We start from the raw sequence: 24,066 nt of genomic DNA, 5'->3' as shown, positions 1-24,066 counted from the left end.
GGAGGGGGGACATTTGGAGAGGAGAGGTGGTGGTGGTGGGAGCAGAGGGGGCTACTTAAACCCCTCCTCAAGCCTTTGGGGCAGCTCAGTTGGGTTTGGGCTAGATGACCCTCAGGGTCCCCTCCAACTCTACAATTCTATGATCCGCCCCCCAGCCCCCTGCTTTAGATTGCCCCCTTCCCAAGAGGCCTTCCCTGGAGGTCTGGCCTTGTGGGGGGCTGCGAGGGGGCCCAGGCGCCATGCTGAGGCTCTGGGAGCCAGAGGGGCTGCCAGGAGGCCCAAGGCTGGGCACCATCCCTCCAGGGCCTCCCGCAGAGGGTGAGAGAGGGGCTGCTTCCTCTTGAGAAGCCCTCCCGCCTCTTCCCCAGAAGGTGAGCTCAGCCCCCCCCCCCGTTGAATCTCAGCCCCCTCGCCAGATGGCTCCCCACTGACCTTGAGGGCAAGTCTCCTTCCACGGCCATTGCAATGTGGCAACCCCAGCTGGGAGCTTGGCTACTTTCTGAAGAGGAGGGAGGACCATGGGGTTGCCAAGCAACCAGGGAACCCCATTGCCCAGCCTGGAGTGTGGTGGTTGCTAAGCAGCCCGGGGATAGGGGATGGTTTCCAATCCCAGCTGCTTCCTTGCAGAGTCAGGCCCCTGGGCCACCTCGCTCCGTATTGTCCAAACGAGAAAGAATGGACTAACATCAAGATGGATGAAGGGGAGATTAAAGAAGAATGAAGTGGCTACGTCAGGAAGTAATGGACATATGTTTGCAACAGGAGCGGGAAACCTGATTTTTTTAAAAAGATAATTCTAAATAATTTTTAAAATAATTTGGGCTGATTTGTAATCATTTGGAAAACCAATAAAAATAATATATATAAAAATAAAGGAGATTCTTTAAGAAGAACTTTCTGAAGGCAAGAGCTATTCAACAATGGGACTCCCTCAGAACGTGGTGGAGACTCCTTCCTTGGTGGTTTCTTTAAGCAGAGGTTGGATGATCATCTGTCATGGATGCTTTAGTGGATATTCCTGCACTGCAGGGGGCTGGACTAGATGACCCTGCGGGTCCCTTCCAGTTCTACTGTTCTGTGATTCTATGGGCCAGAGTGTGGCGCTTGCCCCGGCAGCTGAAGCTTGAACATGACAAGCGCAGTGCTGAGGCCATCGCTAGGCCTGGACGGCTGAGGCTTCAGCCAGAAATAGGGACTTAGTGTGCAGCAGCTTAGAGCATGCCCCATATATCAGTTAATAATTGGCATTATGCACTGATGCTTATTATGGAATATTTGCAAACAGTATGATCTTATTGTCTTCCTCCTCTTGGGAAGTAGACAACACCACCAAAGGAACCCTGCTCTAAACTCCCTTGATTTCTGGCTCCACGTGACTCAATCGTGCTTGCTTTGCAACCGAAAGGGCATTGGAACCTGTGCAGACCTCTCGCTCAGGAAGCATTAAGAGGCTGGTTGGAGGTCTGCCCTAGACACATTCATTTCGTTTTCACCAAAGCAAATAAAAAGGCTTATAGTGGGGGAAATGTTTTGGAGAACAGGTCTGCTTTGTTTGTCCTGAAACAACAGCTGCCTCTGTATTGGAGCTTTTCATGTTGTTGAGGCATTTGTTTTCCCATAATGAGTTGGAAGCAGAATGAGAACCGAAGTTGCGCACAGCACTGTGCAGAGCAGAATAGAACCCAGCCATGTCCTCCCCCCGTGGCCAAGATCCTTCTGTAATGTCTACACTCAAGTAAGTCACATTCGCCAGAAGTCTTTTTCACTGTTAATTTAAAATGCCGCCTCTTGATCCGGGTCGGGTTAGTATTAATTGCCCTTTGCATTGTTGTTCAGTCATTTAGTCATGTCCGACTCTTCATGACCCCCTGGACCAGAGCATGCCAGGCCGTCCTGTCTTCCACTGCCTCCCGCAGTTTGGTCAAACTCATGCTGGTAGCTTCGAGAACACTGTCCCCACCATCTCGTCCTCTGTCGTTCCCTTCTCCTTGTGCCCTCCATCTTTCCCAACATCAGGGTCTTTTCCAGGGAGTCTTCTCTTCTCATGAGGTGGCCAAAGTCTTGGAGCCTCAGCTTCAGGATCTGTCCTTCCAGTGAGCACTCAGGGCTGATTTCTTTCAGAATGGAGAGCTTGGATCTTCTTGCAGTCCATGGGACTCTCAAGAGTCTCCTCCAGCACCAGAATTCAAAAGCATCAATTCTTCGGCAATCAGCCTTCTTTATGGTCCAGCTCTCACTTCCATACATCACTACTGGGAAAACCAGAGCTTGAATTATACTGACCTTTGTTGAACTAGGATGCCTTTAATCTTGCAGACAAATCCATGCAGGACCCAAAGGCTCTGAATGGCTGCTGGTGCGAAGGGGGCTGCTGGGACCATCAGCCTTCTTGATGGTCCAGATCTCACTTCCATACATCACTACTGGGAAAACCAGAGCTTGAACTATACCGACCTTTGTTGGCAAGGTGATGTCTCTGCTTTTTAAGATGCTGTCTAGGTGTGCCATCGCCTTTCTCCCAAGGAGCAGGCGTCTTTTAATTTCGTGGCTGCTGTCACCATCTGCAGTGATCATGGAGCCCAAGAAAGTAAAATCTCTCACTGCCTCCACTTCTTCCCCTTCTATTTGCCAGGAGGTGATGGGACCAGTGGCCATGATCTTCGTTTTTTTGATGTTGAGCTTCAGACCATATTTTCCCTCTTGCATGCCCTCTTTTAATTCCTCTAAGGTCTTATTTCTCATCCAGTGAGATGCCTTTCATTAATGGCTTCTTCTCATCTTCGTAACAAAATAGTGATACTTTGCTATACGGGAAAAATAATGAAGAAAGACAGTAATTAAAACCTCCCTCCCTTACCCAAGAATAAAGTGTGGGGTCATGGAGGGTTCTGCCTGTCTCACAAGCACTTTAAAATCTTAATGAAACTGCTGAGTGAAGTCATTCAGAGATTGGGAGCGAAGGGAGGACTCCAGCCTCCCAGTTCTACTTTTCATCAATTGGGGGGCTGAATTGGTGCCTGGGGTCATGATGGACAGGAGATGGGGAAATAAAGGAAAGTGGAATCCAGGGAAGATTTTGTTGGCAGGAAGGTGGTGCTCAGCACTGTTCTGGATGAGGCTCCATTCGCCCCCCCCCCCCGTCTTGATGATGCTGAGCTATCCTACATGGTCACCAGAGAACTGAGGGGCACTCAGCACTTTTCAGAGGCTGGCAGGTATGTCACCTGCAGCAATTTGTGGCCTGGTGACTTCTAAACTGAACAACCACAGGGTTGTGAGCATGCCACTATCTTCTGGGAGGGATCCTGGAAACCACAGCCTGCCTAGCTTAACGTCCTAACCTGGAAAACTGGTGGGAAGTGTTTATTGTATTGAAATATACTTTTCTTTATTGTTTTACTGTCTATTTTTCTTTGCGTTTTTTTCTTCATTTTTTCTTTTTCTTTATATTATTCTTTATGTATGGCTTGTTACTGATGTATTTGCTTTGCAATAAAATGTCTTAAAAAAGCAAAAAGCAAAAATTGGGCATCCGAAAGCAAGGGAGTCAACAAGAATCTGAAATCAAGGAGGCGCACATTTTTCTTTTTCATATCCTGTCTATTGACCCAGCTGCACTGGTACCATTCATGAAACGGGCATCCGAAAGCAAGGGGGGCATTTCCGTAGCAGTTGTGAAGGGGGGGGTTGCCAGGAAAACTTGAATATTAAAGGGACTAGATAAGCAGGGACCCGGGTGAAAGGCCACCAGCCAACTTAGGAGGGAGGTCCCCAGAAGATGGGCACCACAGAGCCAAGTTAGAGAACTGGGGGGGGGGGCTGGCAGTCTTAAGGGCAGGATCTGATCAGAAAATGGGTGCAAACACTTTGAAGCAGACCAGGAAGCATCTCGCAGGTAAGAAGGCTCTGAAGTTTTTTCTGCCTTTGCCAGCCAATGAGGTCTTGGACCCCCTCCAGTTCGTTCTAGCAAATGGGATCAAACTGAGGGGTCCAAGAGTAAAATTGAGAACCAGTGTAAGGAACCATGGGTGATCTGTACTTTCTTTGCAGTACGATGGTTACCTGAAGAATCTTTTAACTCAAGTAGACTGAGCACCTTGAAGGGGATCCTCAAAGTTCAGACACACAGACAACTAGGGGCTTCCGATTCTGGTCTGCCTTAATGAAGGCAGCTCCCATGACTGCAAGAGATTGTTGGCAAAGAAAAAACAAGGATAATTGAGGGTAATTATCCTTGCAAGTTCCCCCAGGGACAGGGGGGAACTGGCTTCACTCGCAGATCGTCTCGGTACCCAGCTCTCGCTCTGGTATGGATTGTGGGGGGCAGGGAGGCGCTGAGTGCAAAAGCCCTTCACCTGCTGAAAACCCTCCTTCGCCGCCATTAAGAAGCAAAGGTTCTCCTGTTAAGAGTTTAATTTAGACTTCTAGCACACACCTGTACATTAGAGATGAGATCAACTGTGGAATTGAAGCAGCTGCAAGGTTGTTAAGGTTTGAACTTGAAAGAAGACTTCATTTGGTGTAACAGATGAGCGGGAGCCTACGGCTTCTTGATAGAAAGCTTTCTTTTGTACATTTATGATTCGGCAACCCTCCCTTGAAGTGCTTTGTTCAATTTGTGTATGTACAGGGAAGTGGGATGAAACTGGATTGCAGATATGGAATATAACATCAAATGGAACTGTGTGTGTAAAAAAAGGAAAAGGAAAAAGGTAGGGAAGCTCTATTTTGCCAAAGGTTTACAATGGAAATTTAGAGCTGACTCTTCCCTATCCTTTATTATCTACGGACTGAACTGAACTGAACTGAATAATGCTAAAATGACTTGGAATTTAATTAAACTGGATGTATAACTACTTATCTTTGGCTGAATGGAGGGATGAAAGGAATCTGTGAGCTTGCCAAGGAGTTGATAAGGTTATTTGCAGATCACTCTCCTTCCCAGGTTGAGAGGAAAAAATGGCAAAAACAGGTTTTTTATTGGGACAGCTTGGGATTTTTGCAGCTGCTGCTAAAGTTGCAAAACAATGAAGCACGGGACAGAGCAATGGAGAACTTCTGAAACCACAATGGGACATTAGCTCCACCCAAGGAATGAAGTAGAACAGCAACAACCGGGAAAAGACAGACATAATATTTTTCAAGGACAGAAAAAACATCACGGACAGAATAATTGCCACAGGAAGAACAAGGATATGGTTTGAATGCTTCACCTGCACGTTTATAAATCATTTAATGTGTCAGTACGAATGGAAGTTGTTAATACTGCAGTTGTTGTGTAAAGGATTGCTATTTTGACTGGAGTGTGATTGAAATTAATAGGATTTTGGAACGCAGAAATCATCCAATCATCCATTCTAGCACGTGGGGGGGGGCACCTAAATTACATGATTTGGCACCTGAAGGATTGGTATTAATAACAGTATTATAATTTGGCATTGTTATAAACAGGCTATTATTGGGTTATTGTAATTGAAAAGGTAATAAAAATTATTATCACTAGAGATACTGACAACTAGATTATTTACCAATGTTTGAAGAAGCAAGAGATCTCTTCAAAGGAAAGAGCAAAGAAGCCCCCCATCAAATGCCACTAGTGGATCAACTTGGAACCTTCCAAGGGACCATGGCGGGGGGGGGGGAGTGTGACAGAGCAAAGCAGGCAGGAATCCCAAGCCTCAGTCCCTTTGGGGGGGCAGGAGGAAATGTACTTCTGTGCCCCCCACGAGGCTGCCATTTGCTGCCAACTGGTGCACGTAGCTCTGCACGTTTCGTTTACACCCACATCCCGTTTAGCACGGCAGATTTAATTACCGTATTTTTCGCTGTATAAGACTCACTTTTTCCCTCCTAAAAAGAAAGGGGAAATGTGTGTGCGTCTTATGTAGCGAATGCAGGCTGCACAACTATCCCAGAAGCCAGAACAGCAAGAGGGAGAGCTGCGCAGTGAAAGCAGCGATCCCTCTTGCTGTTCTGACTTCTGGGATAACCGTGCGAAGCCTCTTCAGGGCAGCGGGAGGAACGCTTTACTTCACTGGAGAGGCGCAGCGCAGAGAGGGAAAGCCACACAGCGCCCCTTCAGCAAAGCGGGAGGAGAAATGGAGCCCCTTCCGTTTCTCCTCCCGCTTCGCTGGAGAGGCGCTGCGCAGATTCAGAATATTTTTTTTCTTGTTCTCCTCCTCCAAAACTAGGTGCGTCTTACGGTTGGGTGCGTCTTATAGAGCAAAAAATATGGTAGCCGGCCAAATCAGATGCAATCGCTACCTGTGGATCGTTGGTGCCTGGTGGACTGTTGGTTTGAGCCACCCTTGAGAGAGAGCTTGTGAAGGCTCCCCCCCCCCCAAATCTCAATGCTCCCCCCCCAAACCCTGGAAGGACAGACGCAGGAGCCTTGTACCATGAGAACACTATTTAATGAGGAAACAGAAACGCACAGGGCAGCAGGTGCTATCACAGCCATTACAAGACTATCCCAACGGAGGGGCGGGCGGGGGGCCGGGACTCCTCCTCCTCCTCCTCCGCGGTCCTGGGGCAAAGGAGTCCTCTGGCGTGCCCCCCACCAGCCTCGCACACCTACGGGGACCAACTAGTGGGGGGGGGGAGAAGGTGCACAAGTAACGGTTCACACTTCACACTACTCCAGAGGGAGGCCAGGTGGGTGGGCGGGGGGGTTAGCGGGGTGGAGGGGGGCTCTGTGGCCCCAACAGTCAGCCAGGGGGTGGGGGGTTAGCACCATTGTGTTAAAAGAGGAATGTTGGGGTGAGTATGCTGGCGACTCTCAAGACATCCCATACCTCAACGGGGTGCCTCTCGGGTCAAACGGGTGCTCTCCACCATGGGCTGAGACCCCGACTGGCTCCCCCCCCACAAGCTCTTCACAGTGGGTCGCAGAGGACAATGCACCCAGCCCCTCTTCCTCTGCGAAGTGGCAAGGAGAGGCCCCAAGGCTTTGGGGAGCAGCCAGCCTCCCCCCCCCCCGGGTCTCTGGTCCCTTCACCCCACGGGCCATTCTCCCTACCCAAGGATCAGAAAGGGATTCCTGCCTACCAAAAGGTGCAGATACGAAAGCTCCGTATCCTAGGCTGGAATGTGGGGAGAGAGGTCCCCTTGCTCTAACCACTGCACTGCACTCTCCAGGGGGAGCCCAGGGGTCTTGGCCCTCCTCTTGCGCCCCTGGCAACTCCTGCCTGGTGGGCTGGCGGAAGGACGGGGTGGGTGGGAGATCTCCCACTTTAGCCCTCCCCCCTCGCAAGAGAAGGCACTGAGTGGGTGGGGCCTGCAGAGAAGGCCAGGGAAAAGGGGGTCAGGCAGCAGAGGACCCCCCTCAATCCACCTCATGGCATCATCACCCCTCCCCGGGGAAGAGAGCAAAAAGAGGGGGTCCCACTACTGCTAAGCAATGTTGGGGTGAACCTCTCTGCACAGCAAACGCTGCTTGGAAAAGGGGGGGCTCCACCCTAGAGACCTGTCCAGCCCCCCCCCCGCCTCCCCCTTCCTATCCTACTGCTAGTCACACAAAGCACCTTTCAATTCAGGATTATTCATTTTTTTTCCACGTGATGCACAAACAAGTCAAAATGTCACTTATCCAAAAAACCCAACGTGCAAAACAGAAAGGAACTGGGGGCCCAGGTGGCCCCCCCTTGGCCCTGCCCCCTCCCTAAGTCGGCCCCCACCCCCACCACCCGTGGCACTTGGGGGAGCTGCCCCCCTCTACCTGGAAGAAAGAGACAGAAGCAGCCCAGCATCGCCCCCCCCCCCGTGCATCAGCCTGCGTTTCCATGCAGCCGTGGAGTGAGGGGGTGCCTCTGGCCCGGGACCCCCCCGGCAGCCTCATTCCGGGGAGGGGTCTTGGTGGGGGTCATCAGGTGTGAAGTGCTGGTCTTCGGCGGCGGCAGCTCCGGTGAGAGGTGTGTCTGCCTGGAGCCCGCGGGGCGTGGGGGGGCAGCCGGGCAAGTGGGGGGGGCGGCGACGGCGTCCTTAGTTGGGGGACAAGTCGGGGGAGCAGCTACCAAATGCCGCTAGACCTGCCTCCGGGGGGAGCGAGAATCCGGGCCGAAGCTCGCTTTGGAACATGGTCATCGATCTGAGAACCTGGAGACAGAGAAGGACGGGGTGGTCAGAAGCACACCGGGGGGGGGCACATCCTGTCCCAACCAGGCCACAAGGACCAGCCGGGGAGGAGAAAAGCTGCGGCAAGAACCCCCGTAAACGGCCCCACCAGCTCTCCCCCAAATTCAGGCGCAACCCCCCCTCCCCAATGCCAGGCCTAGAAAAAACTCTTTCCTGCGGTTGCAATTTGGGGCAAGCAAAGGATGAGGGGGGAGCAGGGGCTCTAGAGAGCAGAAGGGGCTTCAACCCCTCAATATTTGTGGGGAGGGGCTGAGCACCCCCAATATTGAGGGGTGATTATGTCCTGCCGCCACCGCTAGGCAAGCACTTGCAGACTGGGCAGGGGCAGGGCGTGTCATGTGATGCCAGGCCCCCTCCATGTGGGGGGCAAGTCGGCGCCCCTGAAGGAGAGACAGAAGCAGGAGGGGAGGGGATCCACCTAATACAGTAGACCTGAAGGAGCGTCTCCACCCCCATCGTTCAGCCCGGACACTGAGGTCCAGCTCCGAGGGCCTTCTGGCGGTTCCCTCGCTGTGAGAAGCAAATCTACAGGGAACCAGGCAGAGGGCCTTCTCGGTGGTAGCATCTCCTGCCATCAGATTTCAAGGAAATTAATAACTATCTGACTTTTAGGAGGCGTCTGAAGGCAGCCCTGTTGAGGGAAGCTTTTAATGTTTGATGTATTATGGTATTTTGGGACGCGGGTGGCGCTGTGGGTTAAATCACTGAGCCTATTGGGCTTGCCGATCAGAAGGTCGGCGGTTCGAATCCCCGCGACGGGGTGAGCTCCCGTTGCTCAGTCCCTGCTCCTGCCCACCTAGCTGTTCGAAAACACATCAAAGTGCAAGTAGATAAATAGGTACCGCTCTGGCGGGAAGGTAAACGCCGTTTCTGTGTGCTGTTCTGGTTCGCCAGAAGCGGCTTAGTCCTGCTGGCCACATGTACGCCGGCTCCCTCGGCCAATAAAGCGAGATGAGCGCCGCAACCCCAGAGTCGGCCATGACTGGACCTAACGGTCAGGGGTCCCTTTACCTTTTTTTTACAGTATTTTAATATTTTGTTGGAAGCCGCCCAGAGTGGCTTATTACATCAGGGCTTGCAACCCCCCTTCCCTGCCCCCCCCCCACTGCTGAGCAATTCAAGGAAGAGGAAGAGACCCCCTTAGTGGCTATAATCCCGATTTCCAGAGCCTGCCAGGGGTTGAGCTTGAGGAGGAGGAGGAGGTGCTCCCACCCTTTTCGAGTGGGGGGGGCACTGAGGTGCTGGCCGAGAGGGACCTGCCAGGTCCAATCCAGTGGCAAAAGCACCTCCCAGAATTCCCAAGCAGGACTTTGGAGGCCAACCTGAAGCCTCTCACTTCTGACACCTGGCATTAAGTTTGAGTGCCAGACTTGGCACGTCTTGCTCTGCCAGCCTCGAGTAAGAGGCATGTGTCCCTGCCCCCCCCCCGGCAATTTGAAGGGACAAACAGGCCGAAAGAGACAGGCTGGCAGTCCCCCCCCCCCCCACTTTGCTCTAGGAAGCAGATTCCCCATTGCCAACCACAGCTTCTGTGCACAACAGAGCCCTCTTCACAAAGGTCACCACAAAGAGAATCTCTCCCCCCACTGAAGAAGAAAAAATCACATTTCTGGTGCAGCCTGCCCTCTCGCCTACTCATCACCCCATGAAAGCCCCCCCTAAAATGACTGACCATGCAACCTCCAGCAGAAGAGATGCCACCTGAACCACCTCCAGAGAAGAGACAGCACCTCACATGGTTTGCGGACCCCAGCCCCAGCGCCCCCAGCCACTCTCAGGACCAAACCAGATACCAAGAAAGACCTCCTTTTTGGAAGCTGCTATTTGCATTTCAACTCCCTTGAAATGCAAATAGCAACTTTGGGGTGGGGTTTTCTTCTCAGGACTACTGGCAGAGAATGCAAAAGAAAGAGGAGGTTTTTCCCTGCCAGATATGAGATTATACTATGAGGCATCTTGTCTTTGTTGGCTGAAGGAATGGATGACATTAAATAATTCACATATTCTAGATCTAGAAGGTCATGATAATATTTTTGGTTAGCACGCTTATTTATGGTATGAAAAGGTGAAAGTTCATAAAGGATTTACAAATTGTATAATTAGGGAAAAAATTATAGAGTATGGCATAAATACAATAATTTATTAGAGGTAAAAACACCACTTTTGCTCTCACCGTTGGAAGCCATAGTGGTAAAGAAAAAGAATATGATAGAAAGATAGACAGCTTATAGAAATTTATTAAGAGGGAGGAGTACAAACTAAAAGAATTTAAGGAATTATCAGGAAAATTAATAACATGGATATAATATCATCATTTGCATGAAGTATTTAAGAAAAATATCTTATGAGGGTTTGGGGAACAAATATCAGAACTGGAGAGAGACCTGTTAGAATGGAATGTAAAAGTGCTGTCTAAAATGTGTAATATTATTGGAATGGGAGACAAAGGATGAGCAAGTAAAATCCTCAATGATGCATTGGGCAATAGATATTGGTCATAATATAGACATGGAAGCATGGGAACAATTGTGGAATATGGACGTAAAATTTACAGCATGTTATGGTCTAAGAGAAAATGATATGAAAATGATATATCGATTGTATTTAACACCAAGTGAATAGGCAAAAATGTATAAAACTAAAATAAGTGTTGGGAATGTGAATAGAAAGAAGGTTGTTTTTATCATATGTGGTGGTCTTGTAGTAAGGTTAAAGCTTACTGGGAAATGATATATAATGAAATGAAAAGGATATTTAAAATGACCTTTGTAAAAAAACCAAAAGCTTTTCTTTTGGGAATCATAGGGACAGAACTACCTAAATTGTATACAGTAGAAACTTATCCATGTATGCTACTACGGCAGCTAGAATGTCACTTGTCCCGAAATGGGAAGAAGCAGAAGTCCCAGCAAAGGAAGAATTGATACTGAAACTTATGGAATATGCGGAAAGGCAAAACTTACCAGAAGAATAAGAAATCAAGATAACAATTTTTTATAAAAGAATGGAAATGGTTTATTCAATATTTACAGATAAATTATAAACAGATAAAAACATCGGCAGGATTATTGTAACAACCTGCAGTTTTATAAAGGTATATATTTAAAGTAGATGAACAAATGAGCAAATTAAGTTAATTTGGATATGCAGAAGGTATTAAAAACAAATGTGAGGAACCGCAGAGAGAGGGGGAAGGAAGTGACGTTTTGAAATGTCAAAATGATTGTAAAATCAGTGAAATGTATAAAATCAGTGACATGTATAAACTTGAAAAGCATAAATAAATAAATGTGGAAAAGGACTGTGTCAGAGGAGGAGGGAAAGGGACCGCCTGCCCCTTCTCCAGAGCCCTGCCCTGACCCCTAAGCCCCACAGGCCTCCTTGCCTGCCCCACTGCTCCCTCTCGGCCGCGGCTGGCAGGAGACTCCTCTGCAAGGAGCGACACCCCTTCTGTGTAGCCCTGCAGGTGTGCCTCAAGGGGGGGAAAGGGGCTGGATGAGGGGCTATCCTGACCCAGCCAAAATACCCAGCGCTGGGGAACCTATTCCCTCCAAAAGTGGGGGCCTCTCCTTCCTTGGCTGGCTACCTGTCACGGATTCTTCCGCTGTGATTCCTGCATTGCGGGGGGGCTGGGCTGGATGACCCTTGGGTGCCCCTTCCAGGATGCTATGCCCCCCCCAAGAGCAGCTTGGCCTGACTCCTGCCTGCGTCCCACTCTGGGGCTTCCTCCTCTCGCTCTCCCTTCTCCTCACTCCCAGCCAATGCAGGATCAGGGTGGGGAGCAGGCCCTGCAGGAATTGGGGGTGGGGGGCGCTGGTGGGTGGTGGGGCAGGGGAGGGGGGAAGCCAGGTCCTAGCCCTCGTGGGGCAGCTGGCTCTGCTGGGCAAGGCAAGAGGCGGGCAAGCGGGGCAGGGAAGATGCCGCAGCCTGGGGGGTGCAAGGAGCATGGCGTGGGGGGCTCTCCCGCCTCTGTGCGCCCTCCCCCACAGAAGGCCCCGTGCTCCAGCCCCGCTCTTACCGGAAAGGCTGAAGCCGGACTCGTGGAGATCGCGCATGCCCCCGTGTCTCGTGGCCGGCCGGGTGGGCGTGTCTGCCAGGGGCGTCCCCGTCTCTTTTTTCCCAGGGTGGGCAACCACGGCCACGTCCCCCAGGTAGGGGGTGCGGTCCACGCCCTTGAGCTTTAAACTCTGCGCGGAGCAAGACAACAAAAGGCACACACAGGTCAGCGGAAGAGGCGGCCTCTGGAGACCCCGACGCCCCCAGGGTGGGAAAAGGGGGAACCTGCCTCTTGGGGGGCTCGGGGCGGGCGGATGAAATGCAGGCCAGGGCGGGGGCTTGGGCTGGGAGGGAGCAGCTGCCTCGGGGGGCTGGGAACGGGGGCTCCTCGCATTCCCCCCTCCACCAGCAAGTACTGGGCCCTCGGTGCTACGTCTGCCAGGCACCCCCTCCAGACGCCATTCTCTGCTACCCGCCCCCCCCCACTCTCCTTGCCCCAGACTACCACTGGTCAAACACTGAGGCATGCTGGGAGGAGGGCCTGGGGGGGCCTCCCCAGTCTCCCCACTCTTTGCAGCAAGGACCGCGAGGGGAAGTGGGGTGAAGAGGCGGGGGCTGGTTGCTTGGCTCACCCCCTCTTCAGCCCCCACCCCTTGGGAAGATTCCCTCGTCTCCCCCTGCCTTCCCTCGTCTCTGGGTGCAGAGCTTGGCTGCCCCCCATCCCAGGAAGGACTAAACAGCTTTCAGGGTCCTTGCGCCAATTCTACCATACCAGGATTTGGGGTGGGGGCTGGGGTGCCGGGGGGGGCCTCCTTGGTGACCTCCCTAAGCCCCCTCTCCTTTGGGTCTCTCGGTCGCTCCTCTGCTCTCCTGCCAGCCTCTACTGGGACCAACATCTCCCTCCCAGTCAAGCCTCTTCCTCTTTATCCCTAAGTTGCCCCTCTGCTCAAGTGGTAGCCATTTCAGGCCCCCCCCTCTAGCCAAGTCTCGCTAGCCATGCCAGGCCTGGCTGAGCCCCAACTCTTCTCCTTGCAGGAAAAAGGTGAGACATTTCCTCCCTCTTTGCAAAAGACAAAACCCCAAACACCTGGATGCCGATTTCCGCACTTGGACGCCCAAATCACAAGCACACCTGGGGTGCCCTAAAAGGAGGAACTCCCTGCCTACCGTCTGGCGTCTGCCACAAGCAAAAGCCTCTGGGCATGCCCCTCCTCTTCTTCCTCTTTGCAGACCCCCACCCCCAAATCCATGGTGTTCTTCACTCTGCAGCTAAATGCAGCGGCAAGGCTGCCATGCGATGGGTGTCTCTGCATGCAATGCAATGCACTGCGCTCCCTCCCACCCCGTTCTGCCCCGGTACCTTTTCCCGCTGCACCAGCTTCTTGTAGACGGAGTCTGGGAAGGAGCGGAGGGGGCAGAACTTGCCGGTGCCCTCGGCGCACATGAAGACGCCGTTCTCGTAGACCACGCGCCCGCGGCTGATGGTGACCAGGGGCACCCCGTGGCAGCGCATGTTCTCAAAGAGGTTCACGTCCCCGCCCTGGACCTGGGTGCTGGCCGAGATGGTCCTGGGGAGCAGGGAGCAGGGAGGTGAGGCAGGGCTTGGGCAGGCAGCTGCTCCGACTCCCTCTTGGGCCGGGGGGGGTGTGGCTCCCAGCCCCCTCCCTGCTCCTTTAGAAGCCCCACCAGAGCAAAGACTTCTGGGAGCACGTCAACATTGAATTGTGTACATTTATAGGTTTTTCTTATTTAACCTTCTCTGTTGTGATTTGGGAAAGGAGGGATATGGAAATAATAACACGCAATGTGTTGGTGCTGACCTTGAAAGCCCTAAACGGCCTCGGTCCTGTATACCTGAAGGAGCGTCTCCACCCCCATCGTTCAGCCCGGACACTGAGATCCAGTGCCGAGGGCCTTCTGGCGGTTCCCTCATTGCGAGAAGTGAGGCTACAGGGAACCAGACAGAGGGCCTTCTCGGTAGTGGCGCCCGCCCTGTGGAACGCCCTCCCATCAGATGTCAAAGAGATAAATAATTACCTGACATTCAGAAGACATCTTAAGGCAGCCCTGTTCAGGGAAGTTTTTAATATGTAACGCTGTACTGTTTTTAACACTGATTGGGAGCCGCCCAGAGTGGCTGGGGAAACTCAGCCAGATGGGCGGGGTATAAATAATAAATTATTATTATTATTATTATTATTATTATTATTATTATTATTATGTCAAAGTGAGGCAGGATGAGGCCTCAAACATGTGCTGATCCCGTGAGCAGCAGTGGAGGAGCCCCAGCAAGAGGAATGGATCAGCAGGCTTGGGGAGAGGCGCCCCACAAGGCTGCAGAAGCAGGGCAAAAAAAGCCCTTCTGCTTCTTGCCAGAGGTAGCAGACGGGGAATGAAACGGGGCACCCCGAGAGACAGCATGGCTGGCTCCCTGGCACCCTGACCAGGAGGACTCCACGCTGCAAGATTTAGCTGCAGCTCAGGGTGTCCCCTTCCCCGGACAGAAGCGGGAGGCAGTGGTGTGTTTGCGCCATCTACTGCGCGCTGTGAAAGCAACAGGATCAGAGCACAGGGAAATGTGTTGCAAGCATCCGTTGGGCAAGGAGGACAATAGTTTGCCCCTGCGCTACTGAAGAGGAGGAAGAAGAGAGACCTTTGCGTAGGCGCCAGAAGCAAGTGGGTCCTTCTCTGCCAACGCACTAAAGGGACTTAAGGGGTCTGGCGAAACTGGAGCCCTTCTTTTGCCACTGAAACTGGGTGTCTTTTCTTGAGAAGCAGAGACGCCTTCAGGGGTTTCAGCCAGAAGAGGCTTGTTCACTGGGAGTTCCAGCTCATTTCTGAACAGTGACGGGAGTTTGGGAAGGCAGCCTTCCCCAACCTGACGCCCTCCAGCTGTTTTCGACTGAGCTCCAGCCAACACGAGTTGCAGCTTCAGAGGAAGGGCAGAGCACGCGCCTGGCATGCAGAAGGCCACAGGCTCAGTCCCCAGTGGCACCATCTCCGAGCAGCGCTGGGGAAAAGGCTCCTGCCTGAAACCCTGGAGAGCTGCTGCTGCCGGTCAGTGCAGACGACATTGCGCTAGATGGAGTGAGGGTCTGACATGGAACAAGGCAACTTCCTATGCCCCCGGTCGTGGTGCCTCTGTGGCAGAAAGGCAAGCCTGGTTGGGGAGGGGGCAGGGTGAGGATGAAGCCTTTCCTCATTACCCATTGAACTGACTTACGAATAGCTTCCCACAAAAACGCCTTGAAGCAACTGACAATTTAAAGAAAGCCCAGCAACAAGAACCACTGGAAATCCAATACATGCTGGGAACATTCTTGTTTGGACAAGCCGACCCAGAAGTTTAGAAAGCTGATGGAGGTTTTGCTCTGTTTTTAGTGTACTGTTATTTTGTCCTCCTGGAAGTCTTAAATGATTGTTGCTAATATCTGTTATTGACCATGCTATTCTTTTATCTCTTTTGTAAGCAGCTTGGAGGTTTGTGTGTTTTTTCAAACCATCAGGAAGCATATAAATTGTACGAAATAATATATCAATCCATCAAATCAACTAATGCTGCAAGCGCTGGACACACAGCCATGATGCTGGGGAGAACCTCTTTTCTCTGTGAGCATCCTTCTCACCCCCCCCATTTCCCTGGGGAGGCAGCCAGCAGGAGGGGAGGGGAGCCTGGCTTCTGAAGCAGCATCAGGCCAAAGCGAGCCCCCCCGTCAACTCCCCTCTTCTCACAGCCCATAAGCCCCAGGCTGTCACTCTCAACATGGCCCTGCTGACACCCAGCCCCCTCCCCGCTCCCTGTGGCCCCTTTGTGTGTCCCCCAACCTACTTGGTGGCCTCTGGGTCCCACACGACCACGTCTGCGTCAGCCCCGGGGATGATACGGCCTTTGCGGGGGTACATGTTGTAGATCTTGGCAGCGTTGGAGCTGGTGATGGCGACAAAGCGGTTCTCGTCCATCTTGCCCCCCACCTGAGCGGAGAGAGAGGTCAGAGGTCAGAGGACTTGGCAGGTGCCAGGGGGCAGGTGATGGGAAACGCTCTTGGAGAGCCCCCACCACCACCACCAACAGAGGACCACTCCCTGGCTAGTATTGCTGCCTTTGAAATGGCCTCGCCAAGCCCCCTCCATAGTGCTGCCATGGGATTCTCTGCCCCTGGCTGCTGGAGGACAGGCTGTGCTGGTGGCAGGGAAGCAGGCAAGGGGAGCTCTGCCGCGGGCTCAGCGCTGAGTGTTGGTGCAAGGCTGGGTTGGGGGCGCCCTGCCCTGAGCCCCTTTCTTTCTCATGCGGGACCCCAGGAGGGCTTCCTCCAAGCCTCTCCTGCTAGCCTTTGTCCCTCTGCACCGAGCGAAGGGAAGAAGAAGAGTTTGGATTTGATATCCCGCTTTATCACTACCCGAAGGAGTCTCAAAGCGGCTCACATTCTCCTTTCCCTTCCTCCCCCACAACAAACACTCTGTGAAGTGAGTGGGGCTGAGAGACTTCAGAGAAGTGTGACTGGTGCAAGGTCACCCAGCAGCTGCATGTGGAGGAGCGGGGAAGCGAACCCGGTTCCCCGGATTAGGAGACTACCGCTCTTAACCACTACACCACACTGGCAAGCCAGGGACCTGGTGGAGCCACAGGGAGTGATGTCTGCATTCTGGGGAGAAGGGGCATTGGGAGACTGACTTGGGAAAAGGGATCGGTGATCGGGGGTGAGAAGTGGAGAGTGAAGAACAGCAGCAGAGGAGGGAGACGGCTCAGGCAGGGGGAGAGCCAAGGGCTTCCACACCGCTGTCTATGGCCCCACCTCTCCTGCCTGGCAGGACCAGGAGAGGATGGAAGAGAGAGAAGCAGAGGCGGGTCACATGCAGGCGCAGTCTTCTCCTGCTGGCAGGCAGCTCAGGTGGGGAAGAGACATAAGCGGAGGTCTCTGTTGTGGCAACCGCCTGGGAGGAGCTGAGAGATGTGGGGCTGAAGGACGTCCCTTCGACAATGAAGAGTCAATTCCTTGCTTGGCAGCCTCTCACACACACCCCAGGCCCTCTCCCCTCCCCATGGCGGGATGGGGGCAACAGGGGGGCCTCTCCCGTTTCCCATGGGGTGCCTCCACCTACCACTCCCCGTTCCCAGATGACGGCCATGCGGTCCTGCACTCCGCTGACTCCGTGGGGGATCTTGGTGAAGTCCTCCTTGCCCATGGCCTTCTGCTTGGTGGTGAAGGGCCGGTGGTCGGAGGCCACCACGTTCAGGGTGTCACTGCGGGGAGAGCTGGTCTTAGCAACCCCCTCGCCAGCTGACAGGGAGGGGCCTTCCCTCCAGGACCCCCTTCCTCTTCCTCCTCCTCCTCTCCCTTCCTCCTCTAGGGCTGGATCACCCCCCAGCCAGGCCCCCTTACTTGGCAAGCAGGCTCATGAGGTAGGTGGAGGTGTTGGTGTCCAGCCGCAAGGGCGGGACGGTGACGTAAGCCGCCGCATGGGACCAGTCCTGGTGGTAGTAGTGCAAGCCGGTCAGCGCAGTGTGGGCCGTCGTGGTCTCTGCGTACACCACCTTCCCTGCGGGGGAGCAAGGGGAGGGACTTCAGGCCTGGCCGTGGGGCAGGGAGGGGGTGGTTTCCTCGAGAGCCCCACAGCAACCAGAGGCAGGACTTGCGGGGCGCATCGTTCTGCTGTGCGATTGAGGGGGGTGCCGGAGACACTTTGCTCACAGAATTGTGTTTGTTTTTCATTTATTGGATTTATAGACCCCCCTTCATCATAAGGTCTCAGGGCGGTTCACAGAATAATAAAATACAGGATAAAAACATGAGAAGCAAAACAAAACAGCAAAACAATAACCCCAACCTTCCCACAGACGCAGTGAAAAGGATGTAGAATATTAATCAGCCCAAGGCCTGGTTAAAAAAGGAACGTTTTCAGCTGGCACCTCAAGATCTGTAAGAAGGCGCCAGGCGAGCCTCCCTGGGGAAGAGCATTCCACAAATGGGGAGCCACCACAGAGAAGGCCCCTTCTTGTGTTGCCACCCTCCGGAGAGATCATAGAGGAGGCACACCAAGAAGGCCCTCAGAGGGTGATCTCAGGGTCCGGGAAGGTTAACTGCAGAGTTGGGAGGGAGCCAGAGGGCACCCCAGCCGAGTGGGGAGAAAAGACCTCTTCCTTGCAAGGGCTAGCAAGGAGGGACAGGATGGGAGCGGGACATGCCAAGGGCAGCTTGCCATCTCCCCTTGCAGTTGCCGTGCTCCAGATCCAGGGAAGGCCACTCACCTTGCATCTTGGCAGTGGCAATGACGTCCCCGGCTGACATGCTGGAAACGTTGACCAGGTAGACGGGGCAGTGAGTCTGCCGAGGGAGGAGGACAAAAAGAAGAGGAAAGGCGTCAGGGGGCTTGGGGCACTGAGAGAGACCTGGGCACTGAGTCTAAGGGATCCATCCACCTTGGATGGCAAAGGGGCCCCCACCCAGTCGGGCAAGAAGACACAGCCTCAGTCCTCTGCAGCAGAAAGAGGGGGTGGTTAAGGCTGCTCACCCGGTTAGCGATGGTGATGACCCGATGCGTAGCTTCAGCTTCCAACTGCGATGCAGAGAGAGAGAGAGAGAGAGAGAGAGAGAGAGATGAGGCAGTCAGTGCCTGCAGGTGCCAACAGAACCCCAACACTTCCCCCTCATCTCAGGAGTGACCAACTGCTCAAGCTCATGGGATGGGGCACAAACTGGGCAAGCGCCTGCCCCAGTGAAGCCAGTGGGCATGGGTGGGGGACCTCACTTCTTTTCAGCTGCAGCTGGTGGGTCCTGGAGCTCAGTGGGGCACAGATGTCCCCCCACCCACCACCAATGGCCATGATAAACCCCCCACTTATGAGCAGCACCCACAAGCTCAGCCAGCTGCCCCCAACCTTGCATGGGCAGCCAAGTCCCTCCTCCACCGCCTTCCTCCTGGTCGTTCTTCCTGGCTGGTGGAAGAACTGCCCTCTGAAAACAGTCACCAGGCAATTGGCAGCCTTGGCAAAGAGACCCTGCAAGTTCCCAAACTGCCCCCTTCTCTCTTGGGCCTTGGGGGGAGTGAGATTACTAGCAGGGCAGGTGAGTTCATTCATGGGTGTGCCTCCTTCCTTGTGGAGGTCGGGTGGGATTGCTATGAGGAATTATGAAATATGGAGCAAGCCATTGTGTCAGCGTTGAAAGCATTGCATTGAGTGGGTTTGATTCATTGACAATAATTTCTGATCAAATCCCACAAGCCTCTCCACCTCGGCCATTTGCTTTCTCTATGCCTGACAGGCACGTATAAGCATTCTGGAACACAGGCCAGTTGCTTCACCAGACATCCTCAGTACATAAAGATAGTAGGTTACTTTGATGTAGTTTGTCAATCTTTAGATAGATCTTAAGGGCCAGGAAGAGAGTTCACAAGGAGATGGTAAATTCTGCCATCCTTCCTCTCCTGTTTACTCCTGTTTATGACCTCCAGGGTTTCCTAAAAGCATTCCTCCTTGTTTCCTATTTTATTTACTCTGAACTACGCATGCATGCTCAAATTAGCTCTTTGTAGTTTTAACTTTAACTTTGTCCCCACGTGGGTTTTTTTGAAATGCTCAGAGGAAATCTGATTGGTTCTTACAAACACTGTGTAAAAAGTTCTTTTGTGAATAAAATGACCTGGGCCAAGGGGTGAGGAGGGAATTATTATTGGCACTCCTCCCAGAGTCTTGCTGGTCAAGCCTCGTGTGTATTCTATTAATCAGAGTCCAATTCTTCCTTGCTTTGGGAACGCAACACTTCCTTCCTTGATAGGCACCCTTACCTCCTCCGGCCGGCTGATCTCGATCCCTTCTGGGCCAGTGATGCCCAGCTCCAGGGCTTCCCTGGCCCCCTGCAGGGAAAGGCAAAAGAGAGGGTCAGTCTGGGATAGGCGGGGACAGGGATCACTTTCTTCCTGCCCCCTTGCTGGTCCCTGCCTCTTCCTCCCCTCTCCCAGGGGAGGAGAGCCTATGGATCAGCTGATGGGATATGCCCCTTCCACTGCCACCCCCGGCTGCAGCCCCGCTGCGCCCCCCGCCCCCCGAGCAGCTCACCTCGGCCACCAGCTCTCCATTCTCGGAGTGGACGCGGGCGATGGCGCCAATGTCCTTGCAGGCGTGGAAGACCTGGTAGAGCTCGCTGTCCCGCAGCATGTACAAGTCCTTGTAGGTCATGAACATCTGGAAGGAGTTGATGCCCTTCTCCCGCACCAGGGTCTCCATCTCCGCCTTCACCTGAGGCAGAAGGGGCAGGCGTCATTCGCCCAAAGGTCTCACCTGCCCACCGACACCCGTGGAAATGCTGCCAGCCAAAGGCAGAGGGCCAAAGCCACAGGCCTTGAGCTCATCTAATGTGCCCAAATCTAAGGCCCTGATGAACAGCTAGGAGTCTCATGTGGAAGTTGGTGCAATTCCTGAACATTTCCAGACCTTCCTGTTTACAGTGGTATGTTTGGAAGCAGGAAGCAATGGACATTGATGTACTTTGCTGCTTCAAGGAGGCCATGTTTGCTCTTGTCTGGCTCAAGAGGCTCCCAATCCTCTGCCTGGAGTTCTCCCCACATCACAATGTCTCCCGACTTTGGTTGCTTCCAGCTTTCCTCTGCAGACTGGCTCACTCACTCAAGTCACTCGGAACACGCTGCTCTGGGCCTGGATCTGTGAGGAGCCGGTCCTGCCTTTGAGCAATGCGCTCTTTGGCCCTGCATGTGTTTGGAGCACCTTGCTCCAAACTGAACCTCCACCAACGGGAGGGGAAAGTGGGGCGGGTCCTCTGGAGCAGAGAAGAGGCATCTCTGCTCTAGGGTCCTCTTCCAGGAATCTGCTCTGCATCCAGGCATGCTCACGCCTTGTTCTAGAGGCATGTTTTGTCTCTGTATTCTCTGCAAGTCGTTGGTCTATGTTTGGTGGTAGTAATAATAATAATAATAATAATAATAATAATAATACTTTTTTATTATATGCTGCCCATCTGACTGGGTTGCCCCAGCCACTCTGGGCAGCTCCCAACAAAATATTAAAAACACAATAAGCATTAACAACTTCCCTATACAGGGCTAAAAGTCAATTAGTTCTTTAATTCCTTGACATGTGGTGGAATGGTGTTCCACAGGGCAGGTGCCACTACAGAAGACAGAGGCTGCAGAGCTGGGTGCCCCAAGCTGTGATGAAATGGTACTGCGCAGGTAAGACACAGGTGGGGTGGGGGTCTTCTCCCAGTGCCAGAAGCCAGGCAAGGCAGCGCCAAAGCCCACCAAAGAGGGGAATCTGGAGGAGGAGGGAGAGGCCAACCGCGGAGGGAAAGGAAGGGCCGTTACAGCTGTCAGGGGGCCGAGAGGAGGAAGGAGCTGAGCCACAAACACCCAAACAAGAGGCTAAGGAGGTCAAGCCACCCAGCTGGAGCTGGGGAACAAGATGGCTGTGGGCAGGGGTCTAATCCAGAATTACCAGCCAGCAGATGCTCCACGGCCCTTGAAGCAGCTGGAGGCCATGTGACGGCTGGCAGGCATGCTTGAGACCCCTGGCCTTGAGATCCTGCTAGGGCCCGGCAGTCGGCCTGAGGAAAATCTCCGCAGGCTGGAGCAGGTGGGGAGGGTGGCAGCTGGATGGCTGCAGAAGCACTGGGAGAAGGAGGCACGGCCGAGGGGCATGGAGGTGGCACCACTGGAGAAGGGGCAAAGCCCCAGGCTCCCTCCCCAAGGGGCTGCAGTGAGGGCAACCAGAAGGGTCAGGCAGAAGGAGCACCCTCCCCCGTGAAGAAAGTTTGAAGCGTTGGGGGCTTTTTAGGTTAAAGGGGAGTTAAGAGGCAAAACGATGGCAGTTTACAAAATTACGGAATATGCAGAAATCGCAAAACATACCGGAAAAATAAGAAATCAAGGTAACAAACTTTTTATAAAGGAATAGAAATAGTTTATTGAAAATTTAATTGTAAACAGATAAGAAGAATTAAATTCACAAGTTAATTTGGTATGCAGAAGATATTAAAAATAAATGTAAGGAACCGCAGAAAGAGGGGGAAGGGAGTCAAGTTTGGGAATGTTAAAATGACTGTAAAGTTAGTAAAATGTATAAACCTGGAAATCATAAACAAAATTTTAAAAAAGAAGAATTTAAATAGGCATGGCACAGAGAAAAGGGGGAAGTTTTTCTTTTCTCCTGACACCAGAATTTGTGGCTTCAAATGAGGTTGAAAGTGGGAAGATTTGGGGAGGATAAAAGGGAGGACTTCTTAGTGCGGTGCAAAGTTAATCTATGGAACTCCCTGCCACAGGAGACAGGGGCGGCCACCACCTTGGATGGCTTTAAAAGAGGATGAGACGAATTCATGGAGGAGGCGAGGACTATCAATGGCTCCTGGCCAGGATGGCTCTGCCACGGGAGGGGGAGGGGCTCTCGGGCTGAGGTCCCGCTTGCGGGTTTCCCATAATGGGAATCTGGCTGGTCACTGTGGGAAGAGGATGCAGAATGCGATGGGCTTTTGGCCTGATCCAGCAGGCCTGTGAATACTTTCTTTATCCTCAGCAAACCATTTTGTATGGCTGGCTTTTCGGACTGATGAAGCTTGTAGCGAAACCTGTAATATATCCGGAGAACAACAGGTCTCCTTTTGCCCACTTGCGTAATTCTCACCAGGGTGGCGGCTTTGATTTGCCTTCCCGTGATTGATCCATGCGTACAGCTTTGTGTTTCCAAGACCCATTGAAGAACATCTCATCCAGTTCAATCTTTGAAAAACAGCTTTGGAAAACTTTTTCATCTTCTCCAGTGGGCTACCCTTGCCGTTGTGGCGGCACGGGGTTGCCGTTCTGTGGCTGGACTTACGCTACTTGTTGAAGGGTTCATTTATCCAGACTGCATAACGTTTACTGCACATGTAATTTGTCAAGATAGAGTTGTACATTTATCCACTCCATGTTTACAGTATCTCCCGGCTTTGTCTTGCACAGGGCACCTTCGTATGTTTGTTGTCTGAATGGTTACAAGTCTATCTCTATTCTAGCTATTATTCTAGTAAAATTGGTTTTATACTTATAAGACAGTTTGTGGTGGTGTTGTTTTGTTGTATCATTACTCCTTGTGCTCTTACAAGACTCCACTTTCGGAACCCTAAAGACCCGCTGCCAGTCAGGGCAAAAGACCTCCTCATCCTGAGTCAGGGAGACCAACAAGCCCCCCCCCCGTGCGCCCTCTGCCCTCTTACCTTTGGTGCCCACCAGGTGATGCCCATGTGCAGGGCGTAGTCGCAGCACACCTTGGGGTCGGCCAGGCTGCGGCACTTTTCGTAGGCGTCCAGGAGAGAGATGTCCTTGTCCGGAAGCACGTGCCCAATCACCATCGTGGTTCCCCCCACCAGGGCAGCCTGGGCACAGGGGCAAAGGGAAGCTGGTGAGAGATGCCCTTGTGGAAACCCCAAAAGAGCTTCCAGAGCAGCAAACCACCAACGCCCAACCCAGAGTCTGCAAGCCCTGCAGCCTTCCTGGCGTGGAGGCCCTGGGTCAGGAGCCGGCAGGAAGCATTTCTTGCTAATGCAAAGGGAAGGCTGTGTCCTCAGCTGACACTTGTGGGACATCAGCTAATCCCCAAAGCTGCTTTTATTGGGGGGGGGGCGGGAGGGGAGGGAGAAGCTGGCTGCCTTGCCTACATTCCCTCAAGGACCCTGCAGGAGGGTTCTGGGTTCCAAGGCCTTCACAATTTCAAGAGGAATCCAAGGCCGAGACCTCGTGGGGGGGGGCAGGGAGAAGGTGGTTGGTGAGAAGAAGCAGAAGCCCCCTTTCTATTGCCCTGGCTGTGCTCAGCACACGGCACTCAGGACTAAACACACTTCTTCCCTGGGCTGCCCAAGCTGCCCCAACAGTTCTCCTGGCATGTCAGGAAAATGAAGAGAGAGAGAGAGAACAGGCCAGGGGGGATAGAAGAGACTTTACTCACAGCCT

The 24,066-nt window shown here is 52.9% G+C and overlaps 2 protein-coding genes across 5 annotated transcripts in view; both read right to left on the bottom strand.

Annotated features, from left to right (window-relative positions):
- Positions 1-24,066, bottom strand: part of MAPRE3 (microtubule associated protein RP/EB family member 3) — a 73,137-nt gene that overhangs the window by 35,339 nt on the left and 13,732 nt on the right. Inside the window, exon 1 of one of the 3 annotated variants that reach the window (XM_053383884.1) lies at positions 433-514. The exons of 1 other annotated variant lie outside the window; for it this stretch is intronic. In XM_053383884.1, coding sequence (XP_053239859.1) covers positions 433-461 — 29 coding nt within the window. In that variant the 5' untranslated portion in view covers positions 462-514. Of the gene's footprint in view, positions 1-432; positions 515-24,066 lie in introns of those variants that run through there. One more of the 3 variants, XM_053383887.1, reaches the window with a different exon arrangement.
- DPYSL5 (dihydropyrimidinase like 5) overlaps positions 6,392-24,066 on the bottom strand; it is a 37,139-nt gene continuing 19,464 nt past the window's right edge. Inside the window, exons 3-13 of one of the 2 annotated variants that reach the window (XM_053383874.1) lie at positions 23,334-23,492; positions 20,186-20,365; positions 19,915-19,983; positions 18,640-18,684; positions 18,377-18,452; positions 17,511-17,667; positions 17,230-17,371; positions 15,959-16,101; positions 13,490-13,697; positions 12,152-12,320; positions 6,392-8,094 (exon numbers count right to left, since the gene is read on the bottom strand). In XM_053383874.1, coding sequence (XP_053239849.1) covers positions 8,009-8,094; positions 12,152-12,320; positions 13,490-13,697; positions 15,959-16,101; positions 17,230-17,371; positions 17,511-17,667; positions 18,377-18,452; positions 18,640-18,684; positions 19,915-19,983; positions 20,186-20,365; positions 23,334-23,492 — 1,434 coding nt within the window. In that variant the 3' untranslated portion in view covers positions 6,392-8,008. The remainder of the gene's footprint in view (positions 8,095-12,151; positions 12,321-13,489; positions 13,698-15,958; positions 16,102-17,229; positions 17,372-17,510; positions 17,668-18,376; positions 18,453-18,639; positions 18,685-19,914; positions 19,984-20,185; positions 20,366-23,333; positions 23,493-24,066) is intronic. The other variant, XM_053383875.1, reaches the window with a different exon arrangement.

The sequence above is a fragment of the Podarcis raffonei genome, chromosome 3 (assembly GCF_027172205.1).
Source record: "Podarcis raffonei isolate rPodRaf1 chromosome 3, rPodRaf1.pri, whole genome shotgun sequence".
Lineage (NCBI taxonomy): Eukaryota > Metazoa > Chordata > Lepidosauria > Squamata > Lacertidae > Podarcis > Podarcis raffonei.
The sequence above is the reverse complement of the archived record's forward strand: the minus strand, read 5'-3'. Positions and strand labels throughout refer to the sequence as shown.